The 22,061-nt window shown below is 35.2% G+C and overlaps 1 protein-coding gene across 6 annotated transcripts in view; it reads right to left on the bottom strand.

Annotated features, from left to right (window-relative positions):
* Positions 1-5,476: 5,476 nt before the first annotated feature.
* Positions 5,477-22,061, bottom strand: part of LOC136040202 (uncharacterized) — a 249,792-nt gene continuing 233,207 nt past the window's right edge. For all 6 annotated transcript variants that reach the window (XM_065724357.1, XM_065724356.1, XM_065724358.1 and 3 more), the window contains 2 exons: positions 11,932-12,241; positions 5,477-5,728 (listed from right to left, as the gene is read on the bottom strand). In XM_065724357.1, the coding sequence (XP_065580429.1) occupies positions 5,557-5,728; positions 11,932-12,241 (482 nt within the window). In that variant the 3' untranslated portion in view covers positions 5,477-5,556. The remainder of the gene's footprint in view (positions 5,729-11,931; positions 12,242-22,061) is intronic.

Consider the following 22,061-nt stretch of genomic DNA (forward strand, 5'->3'; position numbering starts at 1 on the left):
CTTATGGCTTTCATTTTTAAGGTTTTTGAGTTGTTGTGATTCCTTGTTAAAATCTCTACGAATAATTTACAATTACTAATTTTTGCTCTTTAAGAAATTTAAAATAAAGTTCTCCATGCACTTCACTCACATGAATCGTTTTTAAAAAACTTAAAGTTTTTAACGAATATTTTCAAACTTCTGACCTTTCTAGATCGGTTTTGTAGGCTAAAAAACCCCAGGATAATTTTTCCGAAAAAATATGGCGCCATTTTCGGAAAAAATAAAGAAACTAATACACAATTATTTGTATATCCTATCCTATAAGAATAGTATAGACAAATTTCTTTTTATCTGAAGCCTCTCTCATACAAGGTCTAAAAATATAGACCAAAAATAACTTTCAAAAGTCAATTTTCCATCTTCCATTGAATTTGCCACGTCGTAGTGATGCAACTTTCTGATTTCTTCTTGTTCATTCTGAAAATTCAATTTTGTCGCAGGAAAGTGATTTGAAATTTGTCCCATTCAACAAATCGGAGAGGTAAAGAGTTTTGTGATCGATAACTGAATATAAATTAGAAATATAGAAAATATTTCCCCAGCTAAATTTTTCGATAATTTGAACAATATATTCAAAAAATGGAAACTTAGATATTTTTTACAGACACAAACTAGATTTTTAAAATAAGATGCTTATCTATGAGAATAAAGCGGTTTACAAAACAGTTTGTTAAAGATGATTACAAAACATGGTTGTTAAAATCTAAAGTTGGGAGCTGCAAAATTTTTAAGATCAAATTTCCGACCTCAATCAAGTCAGCCCTTCAGTACCTAGGTTTTTCTTCTTTTAATTAAAAGTCTATGCAAGGGTTTGATGATTTCGATACCAAATAGATTTGCAAGTTTCTAAAATTGCTGACTCAGAGTGCTGAATTTTGGTGCTTGGGAAAATCAACAATTAACATAGATGGCGTTACGCTGAGAAAAATTGTCCGAGTTCATCCTATGTAAGAAAGATTAATATAGGCTGCGTTCCAGGTTCAATAAAAGGTAACTAGAAGTTACAAAAGGTAACTTTTTTCGTTCCATCTGACGTTTTGCAGTAGCTGGATCAACAAAAAGTAACGTTTATTAGAGATAGTTAAAGAGCATCTTTAGTGAAGTAGCTCTGTGTCATTATCATCATTGCTATTAATAACAGTTCGAAACATGTAGAAAGTATTATTAGACTAACTTATAATGAAAGAGTAAAAAATACCATTACGATTCATGAAGACTATGCCCTTACAAACTAACAAGTCGGTATTTACTTCCCAACTGTTTCTGGTGGATGTAACAAGTCCTTTATAGTTAAAATAAAGTTAAACAGTTTATAACCTGTAATGCAGCCACAATCATTTATTGCAGTATTTTTAACAAGGAGATACAAGTAAACAATCTGCTTTCATCTATCTACTTTTTCGAAGGGCTTCCTATTTTTCCTTAGTTGGGACGTCTTTAGGTTAAGAGAAAGGAGTATTCCTGCAACATCCTTATATGCAGAACGATAAAATGATATCATTTTTTTTTCTTTCTCGGGTACCAGGATTAAAAATCTACTTTAAGCTCCGAAATTAGCAATAATCTGAAAGCTTTATTATACGTAGGATAGTACTTCTTTATATATTAGTACTTCTTTATAGTATTCTGTCACGCAATCTGTCGATTTTTATTTTTATTTTGCAGGGTATCAGAAATAGCATGTTCCTACCCTGACTTTGGATTAACTTGGGTGCCAAAATTAGATGAACAGAGGGTATAAGTCTAGAATTGGGGCTAAAATGAAGGAAAAATCTTAAGAAAACGATTCTTAATAATATACAGAAAAATTGCAGTTAAAACATTTTGAAAGTGATTTCACTATACTTAACCCCCAAACCCCTATTGTGCAAAAATATATGGCCCAGATTGTACATTTCTTATGCATTTTTTATGCAACTCTTTATGTAACTCTTGTTTCAACCAGTGTACCCGTAAATTAGATCAGCACTTACAAAGTCAAGAAACGAAAAAACAATTGGGAAATGTATTTTTTGGGCTATATTTTTCCATATTAGGGGGTTGGGGGCAAAGTATACTGGAATCGGATTCATTATGTGTCAAATTTCAGCACATTACGAAGCCAAAGTTGTTTTTTAACATTTTCCATTCGCAATAGCCCCAATTTCAGGCTTACACTAAACAAAGTACTGACCAAAGTACAGGAGGCCTGGTTTTAATCATAATTACTCTTCACCAATATTATTCAGCTCACAATCCTGATTGTCGTGCTGTATCCTTTTCATGATCCAGACTTACAATTAAATGACATGCATTGCGTTACAGATTTTACAGATTAGGAATGTGCGTTTGGGCTTGCCACAGGAATACGCCTTTGCTCTGTTAAAATGTTCTATTTCATTTTAAGAGTTAATTTTTACATTTTTAAAGGTAAATTGTTGGAAAAGCGTCATGTTTTATAAAACTTTCTTTCGTCGGTAAAACAAAATTTGAAAATTCAAGCCAAGCTAAACAACTTTTATTTTAATATGAAAATGTGGCAAAGAAAATCCCGTTCTCAACTAGTTAAGGCGTTAAATTAAGCAATAATCAGTTTATATATAGAGACCTAATTGCAGATTCAGCTTACAAAGGCATAATTGCTCAACTACATGTTGCACGAAGTTGACATTGTAGCTGTCCAAGGACGACCAGGTCAAACCACTATTTTAGATAGAATCAAGACCAGAAATATCAAGAAGCACACAATATTTTTCCCTACCATTATCTATTCCTCTTGGAGCCGAATAAAGGAACATAACTCTGTTTCTCTCTAGCGAACAAGAATCAATTTAAAAGTAGGTGACGTGAATTTTTGTTCAGTCAATATAAGAGGCGGCATTATATCCTTTTAGGCTCATCCAAACACTGATCAGATTTTACCTTCATTTCACCAATTTTTGGGCTGAAGCTCATTTTTTTAGTTAATTTCCTTTTAATCGAAGAGTATAGTTTAGGCGGAGATAACTTAGAACAGTACATAATTTTGACTCATTATCTTATTAAGCTCTAGCTACTCACTCACAGATTTTCAACCATTCTCTGTTCAATACAGTCACCAACAGAATTCTAAAAAAAAAAGCTTGGGTGTGTAGAGTACATCACTGCTGGACTAAACATCTCATAGGAATGACTATGAGCTAATCAACAAAGCTAAATTACTTAATGTTGCACTAATCTTTCACTGACCTGCCATAAAATAAAGAAAGAAAACGATCGAAAATAGGATTTTTAAAGGCCAAACGAAAATACTGAAGAAAACACAAAAAGCGAATATTTCGAGAAAACAACCGCCACTCTTCTTCTGCAGTGATTTCTTCAGTATTTTCGTTTGGCATTTAATAGCCCCATTTTTGATCATTTTCTTTCTTTATGTTATGGGAGGCCAATGTGATTTAAGACTTTATCTTACATAATGCTTATGGGGAGCATTCTACCAATGTCATTACTATATTCATAACACTTGCTAGAAAAAAAGGAGTTGTTCGTTAGTATCGGTCGTTTTCAGTTCAAATTTGTTTGGATTTTGTGCAAATCGCGGATATTGGTGAATAACTCACTTTATTTTTTGTTAGGTGTTTGATTTTTAGTCTCTTAATTTTTATTCTTTTATTCAATTTTATTTAGTTTGTTGACGTTCTTCTTTCATTGGTTTTGTTGTACTTTCCGCGCTTGTTTTTCTTTTCTTTTTCCTTGATAATATTATTTTGTTTGAGTTGAAGAAGAGAGGCGGTTGTTCTCTCGAAATATTCGCTTTCTGTGTTTTCTTCAGTATTTTCATTTGGCCTTTAAAAACCCCATTTTTGATCGTTGTGTTTCTTTACAGTTTATTCTTTTTCAGAACCAGGATAACCACTCCAATGAATAAAATGTCCAGAACGACACCAACGCTAAAAACTATCTTAAAAAGTAATGCAAGTTGTTTTTTTTTTCAAAGTCTTTTCAAAGAGGTTTTTTTCAAAGAGGAAGTCAGTCGCGGCGATAAAATGCTCAGGAAAAATACTGTAAGTATCAGCCAAGAGTTTCTTCATTCTAAGCTTTAGAACAGCCTCCTTAATAGCAGATTTACTAGGATACAGCCGCAAGACTTACAAAGTTTCGGTATGTATCAGTTAATCCACATCTTCTTCAAGAAGCATTTGGTTGAGAGTCATCAGCTATGGTCCCCATGACGGGTGTCAAAACACATATAGGGAGATGGTTGCTGGTGGCCTTATCGTCCATTACTGTTACACATTGGATTGGGCTGCCTGAATACAGTGCATGGTCAAGGTTTGACGTGGTGCTAACCTTTGATACGTATGTAAAGTCTTTCTTCTTTCGAAGTAATAGGAAAAAAGGAGCTAGCATACTTAAAATAGTTTCGGAATTAGAGTTTGGTAGTCATTTAGAGTTAGAGTTGCGGTCATTTAGAGTTTGGTAACTACGGTTAGTAAGTACACATTTATGAAGAGAGGATCATTAAAAGCTATGGTGACAAAGCATTCTCTAACTTCTAGGGTTTAGGTGTAATATATGCTTAGCTTTGCGAGGCCTCCGCTGGGGCAACCTCGGTTCTGCTGGCGAAATTCTGATGCAGATACTATGACAAGAGCGTTAGATAAGTCTATAAGAGATAACAGGTCACGGCATACGATACCGACTTGCTCCACTAGCGGCTCTAGAAGTGGAAGCTTTTCATAAACCCTGCCATTTAATTTCCAGGATACGATTGAAATAATCCCCTTACTGTCCATTTTTGCAGAGTCAGCGATCTCTGGAGAGCAATATCTTATTTTCAGTGCAGCGAAGTGAATAGTAATTATGGCTATTCGACTTACAAGAGACACAACTAAGGTCGCTTTCGCACGGAGAATCGCACGAGCTCATACGCCCCTGCTGAGCACAGTGAGGATAAATCATTGCGTTTTTACAGTCTTAAAAAAAGAGTCGATAAATAGAATTGATAAGAAAAAAAGAATAAAAAGAGCTGATAGAAAAAGGTGTAATTTTAGGGAAAGAGGGTGGGAGATACTGTTTTTCGGTTTTGAAAAATACCTGTTTTTGGCACTTTAAGAATCGAATAAATTCAATCCAGAATTTGAAATATACCATTTTTGTATCTTCATTTAAATGAAGTCATACACTTCTTGTCCCCCAACCCCTGCATATTCGTTAAATACATAAGACGATAAAATAGAAAAATAAACAAACTTTTTCTACAAATAAAGTTTAAACCACAAGAAATAGTAAAAAAATTATATTCTACTACATTCTCTTAGATTTAAAATTTCCATCATTTCTAGCAGTCAAACAATTTTTCATAGTAACTTTCATAAATGAAAAAAAAGTTCAAAATTATCCTTTAGGACAAATTCTGGCTAATTTACCCGTGGATATGTTTACGAATAACTTTAAAAAAGACAGTTGAAATAAATCAATTTGAAATTCTGCAATTTATACAGTGGTCTCAAGATCCATTTCAACAAAATCGTCAAAATGGTTGTTCATCTCATGTCAGGAAATGTCGAACTTTTTATCATATGGATTCAAGTTGAATTCAACATGTTTCGAAAATAGCTTCTTGTTTCTTTCTGCTTGTTTCCGCTTTCTTTTCCGCATTATGTGAACTGAGCATAAGGACATCAAAGTTAAAAGCATGAGTGAAGCTCCTCCCATACCTAGGTACCTGAAATGAAATAAGTAATGTACATTTAAATAAAATAAAAGTATATGTAACATTTACCGAGATATTTACTGTAGCACCCCGCCACTTCCCCATTCCTACACACACCCAAACAGTCTTGATGAAGACACAATTTCAAGGGAATGGGTATTAAAACCCTATCCCCTCCCTCCCACAATTTATATTAAGATATAAAATACCATGCTAGGAGGAGAAAGAGTATTTTTGTTGAAAGAAATTTTAAACATTTAACTCAGGTGTAATTTCTTTCTCCAACATACAATTAGTAGCCCAAACTCTGGATTTAAAAAAAATATAAAAATTAAAATTACGAAAAAGACTTTGTCAATAAAAACGAAAAGAAATTAATTGAAAAACTTTTTCCACAAAACAAGACTTTCATATTTATTTATTCATTAAAGTTTTATTTTTTTATTTATTAAAGTAAAAAACTGAAAATATTTAAAATGTATTTTATTTTCAGTAAAGTGCATATTATTTTCTGATTTTGATAAGGCATGGTGGTTATCAGCCTTAATCATGCTAATTTCTGCTAGTTTCGAGTTTGACTCGGTAATTTATTGTAATTTCTGTTCGTTTTGGGTTTGATTTATTCATTGATGCTGATTTATAGTAGTTCCAGCCTTGGTAGATTATTTGACTCTATGCCCATTTTTGGTTTAATGGAGCTCATTAATTTTCTTTGAAAAACTTTTTTGTGGAAAAAGCTTTTTATTGATGTTACCTTATGGTAGTTGTATTCTTGGTAGATTATTTGATTCGTTTTTTGTTCATTTTTGGTTTGATGGAGCTCTTGACTTTTTTTGAGTAACTTGTTTTATGGAAAATTTTTTTTCTAATTAATTTGTGTTCGCTTTATATTGATATAAACAACAAAATAGCAAAGAAAATAATAGACGGAAAAAGAAAATAATAGTTTGAATTCTTCCAGTTTTTCTTTAAGAATTTACAGTTTGGCCTGTTATTTGTAAGCTGGAGAGACTTTTTCAGCAATTTTTAACAACATAAAACCTTTTGAAAATTATGACCCAAATTTTAGTGTTGAACTTAGTCATATACATCCCCTAGTTGACTCGATCAATAAAACCTAATACCATTCCGAAACAATTACATATACGATCTTTCACAGCCTGGATACACTTACACTTTTTTTGATTTAGTAAAATTTTAAGATCAGAATTAGTAGTAGAAGCAGCCCCAAAAGTTTGAGCTTAATTAAATTAATTAATTAATTAATTAAAGTATATTACTGAGATGTCATATTGGCAAACAGGATACAAACAGTGCATTTTGATTTAATTTTAAAGCAACATTTAGTTTTTAAGGATAACCGGCAAATTTTATAATTATGGGTGTTGACCTACCCAATAAGCCTAGACATATATTTACTAGATCATTCAGCTATACTGAAAAAATGACTGTCTTGAAATTTTGATTGAAAGTTTCCGTAAAATCATGAGCTAAAGAGGCTGATTGTCCTCCCATCACTTTTGACTCTTAGGAGGGCATTAGAATTTCTAATTTTCTATCAAAATAGCTCTTTTAAAAAGTCAATGATATTATATACGATAGAGCAACGCTGCCTATGTCCTTATATGCCATATATCGCTTATATTCATTTTTAATACCTGCATGCATGTTGTTTTTTCGTTTAATTGTAACACCCAATAAACATCCACTAAAAGCTTCAACTTAATGCCATTAGTGTCGTTACAGTAACCGTAAACCGTAGAAACCGTAAACCAGTAAACCAGGAACCGTAAACCAGTAACCGTAAACCAGTAACCGTAGAAGCAACATTAAATGTATATGCACAGTGTCTTCTGGCTAGTTTAGAATCACCTGCCTATGAAGGCATGAAGGTTAAATTTTCAGAGAATATTTCTGTTAAACGGATGACAACCTGCCATCCGTATGCATGCTGTCAAAAGGCATATCAGCATTATCTTAGGAAAAGTTTCGTGTGTGAAATTAAAACTTATAACACTTTATGTGGGGTATATTGAACTAACCAAAAGACAATATTTGCATCATAATACTACTGCTTCTACTCCTACAACTACTACTACTGCTAATTTTATTATTGCTGCTACTGCTACTAAAGCTAAGACATCTACTATTGACTGTACTCTTACTGCTACTACTATAACTACTGGTGTTATTACTACTGCTAATAAACCTAAGGGTATTAAGGCAAATTTTTTTGGCAATATTGTAACAGTATGAAAATTAATGGAAACACACTATAAACATACAGTTTTTCAAGAGGACGTATCAGCAATGCTTCAGGACCGGTTGATGGTATTCATTTAAAGATTTCATTGGATGTTGAAAAGGATCTTGAAAAAAGGTGCTAATTTGCAAACTGCTACTAATGCTACAACGGCTGCTACAACTATCGCTACACGATAGTTACTGAACCTTTATAGTTACTGATAGTTACTTTACATAGTTACTGATAATTACTGAACCTTTCAACAGCTCTGAAAAATATTGATGTCTCAGAACTTTATTTGGATGTTTGTTATGGGAAATGATAGGCGTGGGGGTGGTCTCTCAAATCACTTTGACTCTTAAAAAGGCACTATGACTTCCAATTTTAAATCAAATGAGACCCATCTGAATTTAATACGGCTACCTTTCCACAAAGCCCTATATGCCAGAGGGCATAACTATAGGCTATTGTCCCAGGCCTCTGGGATGTAGTGCCAACCCTGGAGGCATTGTTGTATATCTCTACTTTTACTACTTCTACTTTATACTCTCTACTTTTCCCTTTCAAGTATAATTCAGCTGTTGTTTGAGCCCAAAAATATGTTGCATAATATTTACTTTTGTATTCTAGCGCTATTGCTGTCTAAATTTAGACAGCAAAAGACAATATCGATCCAATTCGGACTACTTTAGTAAAAATTGCCACCGCACAATTTCAATCTAGAACATTTGGTAAAAAAAAGGATAGTTGGGTGGGGGGCTACTTAACCTCTATCACTATTGACTCTTAAAAGGGAACTAGAACTACCAAATGAGCACCTCTAAAGTCTATACAACGATCTCTTCCATAAGAACCTTAAATGCCCCTGGGGCAAAACTTACAACCCTTCTGCTATGGCTCTGGTAGTTTGTATCGACCTCAAAACCTATGATATATTATGTTTTGACTATTTGAATAAAAGGACTGTCTCAAAATATCTTTTGGATACATCTTGGGAAAACACGACGTGTTTGTGTGAGTAGGGGGCTGCGCTCTGATCACTTTGACTCTTAAAAAGGGAACTAGAACTTCTGATTATCAATCCAATGAGTCCCCTCCAAAGTATATACGCAACCCTTTCTATAAGAACCTTATATGCCCCTAAGGCATAAATTGCACTCCTTTCCCTGATAATTTTAGAAACAGGGGGGGGGGCGGTGCTTTCCTCACAGACATGATTTCCGAAACCTTCAACCACTATGAACAAAATTGTTATCGACAACTTTTGATTGGAGGTGTAAAGAGAAATTAGGAGCGTGGAGGGGGACGTAGTATTTATCATATCATCTTGGCTCTTAAATGGACACTATAACTTACAGTTTCAAATCACATAAGCCCAATCTGAAGTTTGCACCACTGCCCGTTCCATAAAAATCTCATATGCTCTCATGGCATAACTTAAAACCCTATCCCCAGGGTGCTGGGGGTTGTCACCCCTAGGGAAATTATTATATGGTCTTTGTACTATTTTGAAAAAAATACTATCTCATAATTTCAATCATATGCATTTGCTGAAAAGAGGGGTTGTCGGGAAGAAGGGGGAGCTAAACACCCTCCATCACTTTTGACGCTTAAAAAGAAACTGGAGTTTCCAATTTGCAACCAAATGAGCCTCTTCTAAAGTTACACAACCATACCTTCCAGAATAACCTTAAATGCCCCGTGATATACTTTACAACCCTCGCCTCTAGGCTTTGGTGGTTTGTATCGACCCCAAAAGTCTTGTTTTATGAATTTTGGACTATTTTGAATAAAATGACTGTCTCCAAATTCTTTATTCGATGAACTTCGGGAAAACCTGACATACTGGGGGGTGTAGCTACCTTCAGTCATTTTAACTCTTTAAATTCTACTAGAAATTCAGATTAGAAATCCATTAAGTCCTTTCCGAAATATATACAAACACCTTTTCTATGAAAATCTTAAATTTCTCTGGTCCTTTCTTATAACTCTTATAACATTGCTGTTGGGTTGGGGGTGTCTTCCTCAAAGACATGATTTTCGGACTCTTCAACTACAATGAAAAAAATTGCTATCTCCAAGTTTTGACTGGATGTCTTTGGGGAAATGATAAGCGTGGGGGGCTTGCTGCTCTCAACTAACTTTGGGTCTTGAACAGAGCACTATAAATCTCCGTTTCAAATCAAATGAGCATCATATGAGGTTTATATGACCATCCATTTGATAAAAAATTTATATGACCCCAGGCCATGAGTTAAACCCTATCCCCTCGGCACTGGGAGATTGTGTCAACCCTAGAAGTATTGTTTTAAATCTTTGGACTATCTTGAGAAAAATAGCTATCTCACAATTTTAATCAGATTTGTTTGATGAAGAGGGGTAGTCAGGGGGGGGGTGGTGATGGTTAGCTTCGCTCCATCAATTTGACTCTTAAAAATTAACTAGAACTTCAAATTTTTAACCAAATGCCTCTTCCAGAGTTTAAACAACCATCACTTCCATAAATACTTTAAATATCCCCTGGGTATAACTTACAACCCTTGCCCCTAGGCTCTGGGGTTTATCTCAAAATTTCTATTAGATACACTTTGAGAAAGTACAACGTATGTGTGTTTGTGTGTTCGTGTGACGGGGGGGAGGGGGTGTGCCTGCCGTCCCATGACTTTGACTCTTAAATAGAGCACAAGAGCTTCTGATTACCAATTCCATGAGCACCCTCCTAAGTTTATATGACCACACTTTCTATAAAAACCTTACATTTCCCGAGGGTATAACGTACAGCCCTTGCCCCGAGGGGTGGGGGGATTTGCTATCCTCAAAGAAATAATTTCCAGACCTGTTAAATACGTTGAACAAAGTGGCTATCTCGTAATTTTGATTGGAATTGTTTGGGGTAGTGATGGGTTTAGGGAGGGGTAACTTACCCTCCGATCACTTTCGACTAATAAAAAGGGCACTATTCCTCTCAATTTGTAATCAAATGAGCCCTTTTTGAAGTTTCTACGACAAAACTTTCTATAAAAACCTTATATACCTCAAGGGCATAACTTGCAAACCTTGTCTTGAGAGCTCTGGGGAGGGGGGGGGGGGTTGGTTGTCATCCTCAAAGACATAGCTTTAAAACCTTTTAACTACGTTGAAAAGAATGGCTATCTCAAAATTTTTATTGGGTGTGCTTGGGCAAATGGTGGGCGTGGAAGGGGAGTTAGTTGCCCTCCAACCACTTTTGACTACTAAAAAGGGCACTAGTCTTTCCAGTTACCAATTGAACGAGCCCTTTTGAAGTTTTTTCTTTGAAGCTTCTTTGATATGTGCCAACACGTTCTTCACTTAGGAAGCGCTATTGCGCTGCCTTTGATACTAACTTATCTTGAATAGCATTTCAAGAAAAATTTTCTATTTAAGAATAAGGGCAGGCAAATGCCTCTGTTGCTTATTTTTTCATTGGGTGTCCAGTCTTAATAATAAAATAATTTCCCCAAAAAAGTTTTCAGATATCCTGGAAAACACATATAGGTTTGTGTTTTTCACAGACGTTCTTACCCCTCTTTCTCCGTTAAGGATAATCTATGCTCTTTGAATCTCCGGTTGTAGAATATCCATTGCCCCCTCCCTAGTAAAAATGCTGGAGTTGCACTCCTGGGGGGACGAAGATATGACCAAAATGATTTCTGTTTGTTTTTTGTTCTCCCTTTTATTTTTGTTCTCTACTTTTAATTAGAAAAGCTTATATTTTTCTACCTCATAAGTAAAAAGTGCTAACATTTAAATTTTCTCTGCGTAGAAAACCCAAAGAATCATTCTAATATGTTATGATTTTTGATTTCAGAACCCAAATGATAATAAATGATTAAAATATAAACAATGAAAATTGTATTCAGGAAAGCATGTACGGTTTTGGGTAGGGATTGCAAAATTGTGCAATTTTGTTATGTTAACTCGACATAACTCGACAGAACTCGACACTTACCAGTATATCCTCGAACTTTCCCAGACACTGTAATATGGACAATTACGACCTCTCTCATCAGCTCCAGAGGGGCAGTGCAATACACCATCACAAATTACTGATGGGTCTACGCAAGCTTTTAACTCGGGACAATAACCAGAGCACAGATTATTTTTCTTCATCTCTTTCAATTTATTCCTTATAATATCTTCGTAAATAATGTCTGTCTGATTGAGATTCGGTTCTATTGGCAAGGAAGCGATGTATGGAGGCTTTTTTGCTATCTCCAACCATTTGACTCGAATACTAGAGCTTTCCCTTCCAATGCACTCTGTAAAAAGGAGAGTTATTGCTTTTAAAATCATTGTTGAAGACAATTTTAAGGAAATTCAAGCCCATTTGGTGTTGGATTTATGGTGTATGTTGAAAAAAAAAAACAGAAAAAACAATCATATTCCATGTTGGATTGAAATTGAGGTAAAATTACTTAATTAGTTCTTGTGCAACCGGGTCTAGGGTTTCCCGAAGCTAAAGCTATAACAAAATACAGGTACTTTTAAGATTTTAGGGAAAATTGGATGTACCAGAAAATTTATTAGCTCACAGAATTTTACCTTGAGAAAAGTAGCTTCGTTTTAGATTCCTTTTTGCACAAAAATTCTATGTTTCAACAAATCTGCTCTTTTTTAAGAGACCTTAAAGCTAGATTATCCAAAGGGTCCAAGATAATCCAATGGGTCAGAATCTGGTTCTCCCCTACTAAAAATCCTATAAATGCTGACCACAAGTTGGAGCTGGAAAAGAATTAATCTCTAAATGTCGATTTAAAGGTAAGACAAAACGAAAGATTAATTTCCCAATATTCCCTCATAAAGAATCTGCTTTAATTCAATATTTTACATCTGTAAGATATTTTGGTAATCTAATGATACTATTCTTTATGGAAATGTAATTTGTGGAGAGATAATTAACCCCACTTTATAAAAAAAAAACACTTGGTTCTGCTATGTAAAGTCTAAAGTCGTAAGCCAATAAAAATAAAGACGATCTACCTGTGACATGATTGGTTCTTCTGTGTGAAATATTAACACACTAACGCAGCGAAAAATGTTGTATCAATGCATTTTCTTCATTCAGTCCCTATAGGAATTACAATGGATAAACATTCGACTGGAATGCATTAACATTAATTGAATTATTTTTAACTATTTAAATAGAATTTGAATTAAATACAGAAACTAAACAATTTATAGACATTCGGCTGGAATGCATCAACATTGATTGATTTGTTTTTAACTATTTAAATAGAATAAGAATTAAACACAGAAAAGAAACAATTTATAGATCAGTATTTATATCCACATTTTCGTAATCCTAAATACCAGATAGTAAATACCAGTCAATGCCTGTGGTTAGGTGGATGCTAGCACCCACCATATCAGTTCGGATTTAAGCGATCCAGCGGGCGTTCCGACATTTTAACCGCTGTTGGAAATGACTTGATTGATGCGGATTTGTCTGGAGAAAGTCTTGTTTTTGGGGACACAATACCAGTCATGCATTTGACTCTCGGATCGAAGCAGCGATGCTTCTGAAAGCTGGTAAAAACGGATTGAATCTAGCCATTATTCTTTCTCTTCGGGATTTATATCCTAGACTACGTATCCACCTGAAGCTACGCCCGAATAAAGACATGCCCCAAATTCCAAGTATACAACTGATCACATTAAAGAAAGGGACCTGTCAAGGAGCTGTCATCTCTCCTGACTTCTTTAATAACCTGTACTGAAAGCACAAGATTTGTGCCAACCTTCGGTGATTTTGTCTTCTGTAAACCTTTCCTTGTTATACTATGCTGAAAATATCCTAAACCTTATTCGAACTCTTCAACGCATCTCAAAATTTTTTGGGATCCTTGAATCGGAATATCAGAAAGTTATGGCTTGAATTCAACTCCTTCAAATCTGATGCTGCCCATTTTAAGTGGAAAACAGATTCCCACTGCCTTTTCCGTCACGTTTGGATCTATCTCTGTTCAACCCATAGATCATCATATGTATTTAGGTCTGTCCACGGCTTCTTCTATCTGACACTTTCGAAAACCTCTTCTTGAACAAATCAGACATAGAATCTCAGCAGCTTACGCTTCCATTATGTCTTTGAAACTGTGATTCAACCGACCAATTCTAGCAAGCTTATATAATGTTCTTGCCATTCCCTATATCCTGTTCACCACATTCTTCTAGAAAAGTCTAACTAATCCTGACAAGACGAAAATCTGATCCATGTTCTTTCGTTTGCTAAGTATCTGCTTCATCTGTCTCCGTGATATAGATATTCGCTCGCTATTGCAAAATTCAAGGTTGTTGACCAAGAGGTTGCCGTCACCAGACGGATAGCGAAACATAATAGAAAAAAAGATGGGAATTTAAATAATTAGTCCCATATTCTGAAGCAGTGACGTATTTTCTTCGCGTTATCTCAGTTTTTTTTTGTTTTTTGTTTTGTTACTGTTTACAGTCTGTATTGTGTCTTTTTTCTTCCTATACTTCGTCTTGTTCTGTGTTTAATTGCGATGTGTTTTTCAATAAATTACTGCAAGATTGCTTAAAGCCATTGTTCTGTAGCATAGCGCCGTTTTGAAGAATTTTTTTCGTACATATATTAAGTAAATTAGATGAAGCTATTATCGTTTCTCAAATTATCTCCTTCGGCTCCCACCTTGGTCCTAAAACTCGTTTGTATTCATTCTTTATAATATAACTGATCAATGTACTACCGTTTCAACAAGTATTGTGAATTTTAATGATTAAATTGTCACACTGGAGCCATATCTTGCAGTGGTAAGATAGTGGCTACATTAGAAGTTAATTCTTTGTGTTTGTACTGGTTCGCATAGAAGTATTTTTTTTTATTCTGTTTTCTTTTGTATATATGCTTGTATTGTATTTTGCGAAGTGTTTAATATTCTTTCATTATTTTGTTTTCTTTTACTGCCCCGTCTTCCTGCTTTTGTATCATGGATTTTCAATTAAAGAAATAGATAAATTATACTGTTGTAGAGGCAGTCAAGGATCAAACCACCGACTGTGAAGAGAAACTTTCTAGGTGCTGGCGAGGCAATATACATGTTGCATTTACTTAAAACTTTTTGCGCTGATAGATATTGCAAGACAAACACAAAGTTTTTGCATCTGTAATCCGTGAGTCTGCTTTCTGCTTTCAGAGACACGTCACTCCACAAAAACTTGTTCCAAGTTCTGGATCTTGACTTCCATGAACAACGAAAGATCAGCACTGTTTCTTTCCAATGTGGTTTAAATTGCTAAGCGGTGAGGGGCAGGCTTATGTCAGCTGCCCTATTGCACTTCGAATCAGCATTCTCATCTCCATCAAAAACAGAGCTCAACATACTTTTCTTATCCGCAGGAACCTATCTTGAATGAAAGCTGGATCAGCAGCACTGAAAATAAAAAACTATCTGATGGCCTTATCGTTGGCATCTAGTGAGGAAGGTCTTGCAGAACGTCTCTCATAACCAGCTATAATTATGATCGCTAAAGTATTCACCTACTTCAGAGCACCACTATATTTCCTTGCTCCCAGATTCATTTTCACGCCTAAGAAGACTTAAAGATACTTTAGGCAAAGTTTTAAGAGAAGAACAGTGTGGTTGTATGCAGGGTGAGGATGTATCGACGAAATTTTCACTCTTAGGTTACTTTTAGAAAAGTGCCTGAATTATCAAACACCTTTATTCCTCAGTCTTATAGATTATGAGCAAGCACTTAAATTTGATGATAGAAGTGCTTTACTAAAGGTCTGGGATGAAAAGTGATTGTGCGACGAATACAAAAAATCCATTTTGAGCAAAAACATTTTCTAAAAAAAGTCGCTCACAATTTACTAGTCGACAATACACAGAACAGGAACAGATAAGAACAATTTGCGAATATTTCGGTCAGGGAAAATGTAACAAGGTAAACATTGTACCTATTTTCGTCCTTGCAAGTTTTATGCAGCTAATAATTGCAAGAGTCAGAACTAAAAGTTTGATCACCAGAAGGTTTTTAAGCATGGTTCATTAGGCCAGTGCCCTAACAAACAGAGATGCAATTTTGTCCACACCGTGCAAAGGGAACTGTCTCCAGAGCAGCAATCGGCAAGGTCGCCAAATACCAACCATACTAGTTGTTTTACACTAAATAATCATAGAAGACCGATTTCTAACGGGAGAGGTATTTCTCCTGTATATTTAATATATCCTAGCCTAAATGCTCCTCCCTCTTAAATTTCCTGAGTATTAAAAGGATAGCAAGATTTGTAAGGATTGCAGCGGCACATCGGGAGCGTTTTCTTTAAATAGTATTAATTTAATTTAGTTAATTTGTTGTTATGTAAATTTCCTATGGCCCACGGGCTTTTTCTGGAATAAATTATTATTATTATTATTATTATTATTATTATTATTATTATTATTATTATTATTATTATTATTATTATTATTATTATTTTTATTATTATTATCTCAGGTAATGGCCAAGTTCGTCAACCCAGCCCAGTTCTTCCTCTGAACTATAGTATTACGAGCCACTGGCTATATCTTGGGGATTCTTGCAGCCCCTTCAAGGATTCAGGAACAAAACTTTCCCTAGAAAAATAACTAACTAAAAAAAGAAGCTTTTTTAGTACTTTCAAAAGAGCTATTTATTCAAATTAAACGGCCTTTGTGATTCAGGGGTCGTTCTTGAAGAATTGGAACAAATGACGAACAAAATTCGAGGCATTGACTAGAGGGCGAACGTTGTCATATATGTAACAATTTCTGTTCGTTTCAAGTTTTAATGTTGCTTCTTACTTTCAGTTGAGAAAACTTGTTTTTCTATTTAATTTTTGATCGTATTTTAAATGAGACTGGGAAACCCGACACCCCTTCTTAGAAATATACCTTAGTCCATAAAAATTCCTCCATGGAAAGATCCTCCCATGTGAACCCCTCTTCCAGACCCCCCCACCATAAAAAAGTCCCCCTGAAAACATCTGTATACTTTCCAGTAGCCTATACTATATGTAAACAATGGACAAAGCTCATAACTTGCAGCCCTTACCCCGGGACTGGGGAGATTAAGCCATCAACAAAGACATAGTTATTAGTTTTTGGACAATTCTGAAAAAAATGGCCATTTCAAAACTTTTATAAGACTCTTTCAATTAACTTTTTCAGGACTCTTGGAAAAAATGAGCAGTGGAGGGGGCCTAGATGCCCCCAATTTTATGGTCAATTAAAAAGAGCACTAGAACTTTTAATTTCCGTTCGAATGAGCTCTTTCACGATATTCTTGGACCACTGGGTCGATAAGATCATCCCTGGAAAAAAAAACAAAGAACAAATAAACAACGAATCCATTATCGTTCTTCTGACAAAAATACAAAATTCCTTATTTAGGCCAATAGGAGCTTGAAACCTCTACAGGAGGGTTCTATGATACGATGAATTTGATTGTGTGATTTTCATTAAGATTGTATTAATTACAGGGGGTGTTTCCTTCTTTTTTCGAAAATAAGGCTAATTTTCTCAGGCTCATAACTTTTATGGGCAAGACTAAACTTGATGAAACTTATATATTTTTAGAGTGTTTTAGAGTTTCAGTTACTATTGAGTTGGGTCGCTCCTTACTTACAGTTCGTTACCTCGAACTGTTTGATCTATTTAGGCTTAAAGAGTCGGTTATGGGTGGGGCTATAATCGAGTCTCTATCACCAAAATTCGGCTCAAGTTCGTCAGATTTAAGTTTTGAATCTCTTTAAGCTTAAAGAGTCTTGAATTGCTTTATTTGCTTATAGATAGCAGGTTAATGCCTGATCTATGTTGCCTTAAAAAAATATGATGCTTTTATAACATTACTAACTAATAAGCGTGCTACTTAATGTACTGCAACTGAACATCGCGTTATTTTCTGCTCTCTTGGCCGGCTTCACTGTAGGGGTTGTGAAATGATAGCACATGCTCTGGCCTCAAGTCGTCCGTCTCCTTGTAAAGACAATCGTTCAGAAGCTTTTCTCCAACTTAAAAGCAAGAGAAATGGCACGATTCCCCTACTCTTGCGTCTTCGAGGCTTAGACAACTAAATTATTCATCGCCAACGCATCATCATCCCATCAAAAAAAGTATTACTCTAAGCCTTTGTCATTTATGACTATCAATTCCCCCCCCCCAGCCTTAGAAACTTTTTATCATTTCCCCAGAAACACCATTTTTCCTAGTGATACATACGTTCTCAGTAACTAATTACCAAGGTAATACTATTATTATGTTTATCTCTAATGAGAAAAACTATGTCCCGTGTGCAATTATTTCTTATGTTAATTATCTTAAGTGGTAGAGGCAGGTCATTTCTCAGAGTTACAATGTGGTAGCCAATTATTATGGTAGTTAGATATTGAATCATAAATCTTTTAAAATTAATTGTCTGGTGCTTTTTTTGTGTGAGCTTCTTTACTTCAAAAAAGAGAAGTTCATCTACAAATGGAGTTAGGAGTGATAACTAGAAAGAATTTAAGAAAAATTGGAATTGCACGTTGGAGAGTATAAAGTAAAAGCTTTAAAAGAGGAGGAGAGGGTAAGAAGAGCTGGCGTTGCTGGATTCAACCAAGGTGACTTGTCGCGGCAACAGTCACGATTAGTCGTAGTAGCAGCCCATATTTATTATGGATTCTTTGACCTTTCAGGTCGTTCTTGACCTTTAGACCTTTCATTCTTTGATGGTTCTTAGACGCTTTAAAGTTCAGGCCCTTGATATCTTCAATAAGATATCACTTGTAAATAATAGTAAATATAACGAAGCAAATAATTGAATAATATATCTTTGTGCCTCCATCATTGCCTGTCTGTCTCATATCGTTAAGAATTACTTGCAATGATAATAGCACTTATAGGTCCTGTTGTCCTGGTTTGTTATTAGATTATCCATTGTTATTATGGCTAACGTTATCATATAAAATTGCCCATATTTCTTATTACGGCGAACGATACCGTCTATATATTGCTCTTCCCAGACGAACTGATTTTTTTACATGATTAAATAAAAAAAACTAGTTTTTTAAAACTGAAAGTAAAGAGCGACATTAAAAATTAAAACGAACAGAAATTACTCCGTGTATTAAAGGGGTTTTTCGCTTCTCAACGCCCCGCTCTTTACGCTAAAGTTTGACTCTTTCTCTCAATTCTACTTTACTAAACAGTAAAAAACTTTAGCGTAAAGAGCGGGGCGTTGAGAAGGGAACAGCCCCTTTCATACACGGAGTAATTTCTGTTCGTTTTTAAATTTTAATGTCACTCCTTACTTTCCGTTGAAAAAACTAGTTTTTTATTTAATTTCTGAATGTTTTTGAATTAATGCATGTTAATGCATTAATGCTTGCATTTTGGATCTCCGCACATAAATTATTAAAATGAAATTTGCATATTAACTTTTTGTTTTGGCTAAATGGCTTTCTCTTAGTTTTGATCAGACAATTTTGAGAAAAAGGGATGGGGGAGCAGGCCAAATTGCCCTCCAATTTTTTGGTTACTTAAAAAGGTAACTAGTATTTTTAATATTTAATTAACGTTTTTGTTAGTAAAAAATATACGTAACTTAAGAATTAACTAATAAAACAAACTTCTATATTAGTATATTTTTATTATGCATAAGAGGGGGTTTGTCCCCTCATTAATATCTCGCTCTTTATGCTAAAGCTTAAAAATTGTCCCAATTCCTTATGAATGACCCCTGAATCAGAAAGGCTGTAGAATAAATTGTTGGCATTACTAAAAATATTTTAGCGTAAGGAGCGATGTATTTAGGAGGAGAAGAACCCCTCATATGTGAAATAATCTCTGTTCGTTTTAGGTTTTAATGCTGCTCCTTACTTTCAGTTGAAAAAAATTCTTCATATTTATTTTTTCATTGATTATTTTTATAATAATGCTAGAAAATCCTGCGCCCCTTCATTGAATTTCTCTTCCCCCGTGACATATTCCTCCAAGGAAAGATCCGCCCACATAGCCTCCTCCCCTCAAACCTTCCCCCAACCAAAAAAAGCCCCTTGAAAACGGCTGTACATACTCAAAGGAGGGCTCACACTCACGAGCATTCACTCACTCACACTCAAACTCAAACTGACTCACACTCAGTCACTCAATCACACTTATTCACTTAGTCACACTCATATTCGCACTGATAATCAAACTTACTCACTCACACTCATTGACTCAGATTTACTAACTCACTGAAACTCACTCACTCACTTACACCCACTGACTTACTCACAATCAAGGTCGCACTCACACTCATATCCAGGTTGAAGGGATAGTCATGTAAACTTTGCAGGGGGCTCATTAACTTGGAAATAGGAAGTCTTAGTGGCCTTTTAAGATTTAAATATGATCGGAGTCTAAACATCATATAACAATGTTTCTAGGATAGACACAATGCCCCAGAAACCAGGGATAAGGATTGTAAGCTATGCACTAGGGACAAATAGGGCTTTTGCTGAAAGGAGAGTCGTATAAACTTTGGGGGAAGCTCATTGATTGGAATAAGGAATTTTTAGTTCCCTTTTTAAGAATCAAAAGTGATCAGAGGAAATCTAGCTCCCTACGCCCTCTTTTTCCCCAAATGAAATTTTGACCCAAAAGAAATTTTGAGATAAACGTTTTGTTTTAAATAGTCCAAAGATCATGTAACAATGCCTCCAACATAGACACAATCACCAGAGCCTGGAGGCAAGGGTTGTAATTTAGACATTGAGAGCATGTAAGATTTTTATGGAAGGAGTGGTCGTATATAACTTGGAGGAAGCTCAATTGATTGCAAATTTAAAGTTCTAGTTCTATTTTAAAAAGTAAAGTAATCGGAGGGCAATTATCACTTACATCCTCTTTTATCCAAATGAATGTCATCAAAATTTCGAGATATTCATTTTGTTTGAAATTATCCAAATATAAAATAACAATGCCCTCAGAGTAAACACAGGCCCCCAGAGCTCGGGGCAAAGGTCGCAAGCTATACCCTGGGGTATATAATGTTTTTTTTTCTGCAAGGGGCTGGAGGAGGCCCATTCGATTGGAAACTGAGATTTTTGGTTCTCCTTTTAAGAGTCAACTAATCAGAGGGGCAACAATCCCCCTAAGCCCTCTTTTCGCCATATTTATCTGATCAAAATTTTGAGGTAGGCATGTTACTCACAATAGTGTAATTTACATATAACAATGCCTCCGGGGTTTAACCAGCTCCTTAATGCTCTGGAGCAAGGGTCTTAAATTATGCCCCGGGGGTAATAAAGTTTAATTGGAGAGTTGGTGGTATAAGCTTCAAAGAGTGCTCATTCGGTTGGAAATCGAAATTTATAGTGTCGTTTTTAAGCGTCAAGCGATTGGAGGGAAACTAGGTCCTTCAAATCCTGTATTACCTTCATACATCCTATCAAAATACTAAGATAGCCTTTTTGTTCAAAATTGTCCAAAAATCAGACAAAATTCCCCCAGGGTCGACACTCACCCTGATTCTAAGGGCAAGGGTCTTATGTTATGCCGCAAAGACATAAGGGTTTTTGTGGAATGGATTGCCGTGTAGACTTTTTTAGGAGTCTTATTTGATTGGAAACTGAAGTTTATAGTTCGTTTTTTAATATTCAAAAGTGATCGGAGAGCAATTAGCCCCCAAAAGCCCTCTTTTCTCCAAATGCATCTGATTGAAATTTTGAGATAGTAATTTTGTTTAGAATAATCGAAAAATCATGTAAAAATAACTCCATTGTTGAGACAACCCCCTAGAGCCTGGGGTCAAGGATTGTAAGTTATGCCCTGGGAGCATAAACTGTTTTTATGGAAAACACTAGTTGTATAAACATTGAAGGAGGGTCATTTGATTGGGAATTGAAGGTTATAGTTACTTTCTTAAGAGTCAAAAGTGATCGGAAGCCAGCCAACCCTCCCACGTCCTCTTTTTCCAAAACAGATCCGATCAAAATTTTGAGATAGACAGTTTGTTCAAAATGGTTTGTTCCAAGAATACATGAAACCCATAGCGAACATAAACTAAATTAATAGCAAAAGAACCTACAACAGGCTCTAACATAAATGAATAAATAAATTTTAAAACGAGGAA

Source organism: Artemia franciscana, chromosome 20 (genome assembly GCF_032884065.1).
Source record: "Artemia franciscana chromosome 20, ASM3288406v1, whole genome shotgun sequence".
Classification (NCBI taxonomy): domain Eukaryota; kingdom Metazoa; phylum Arthropoda; class Branchiopoda; order Anostraca; family Artemiidae; genus Artemia; species Artemia franciscana.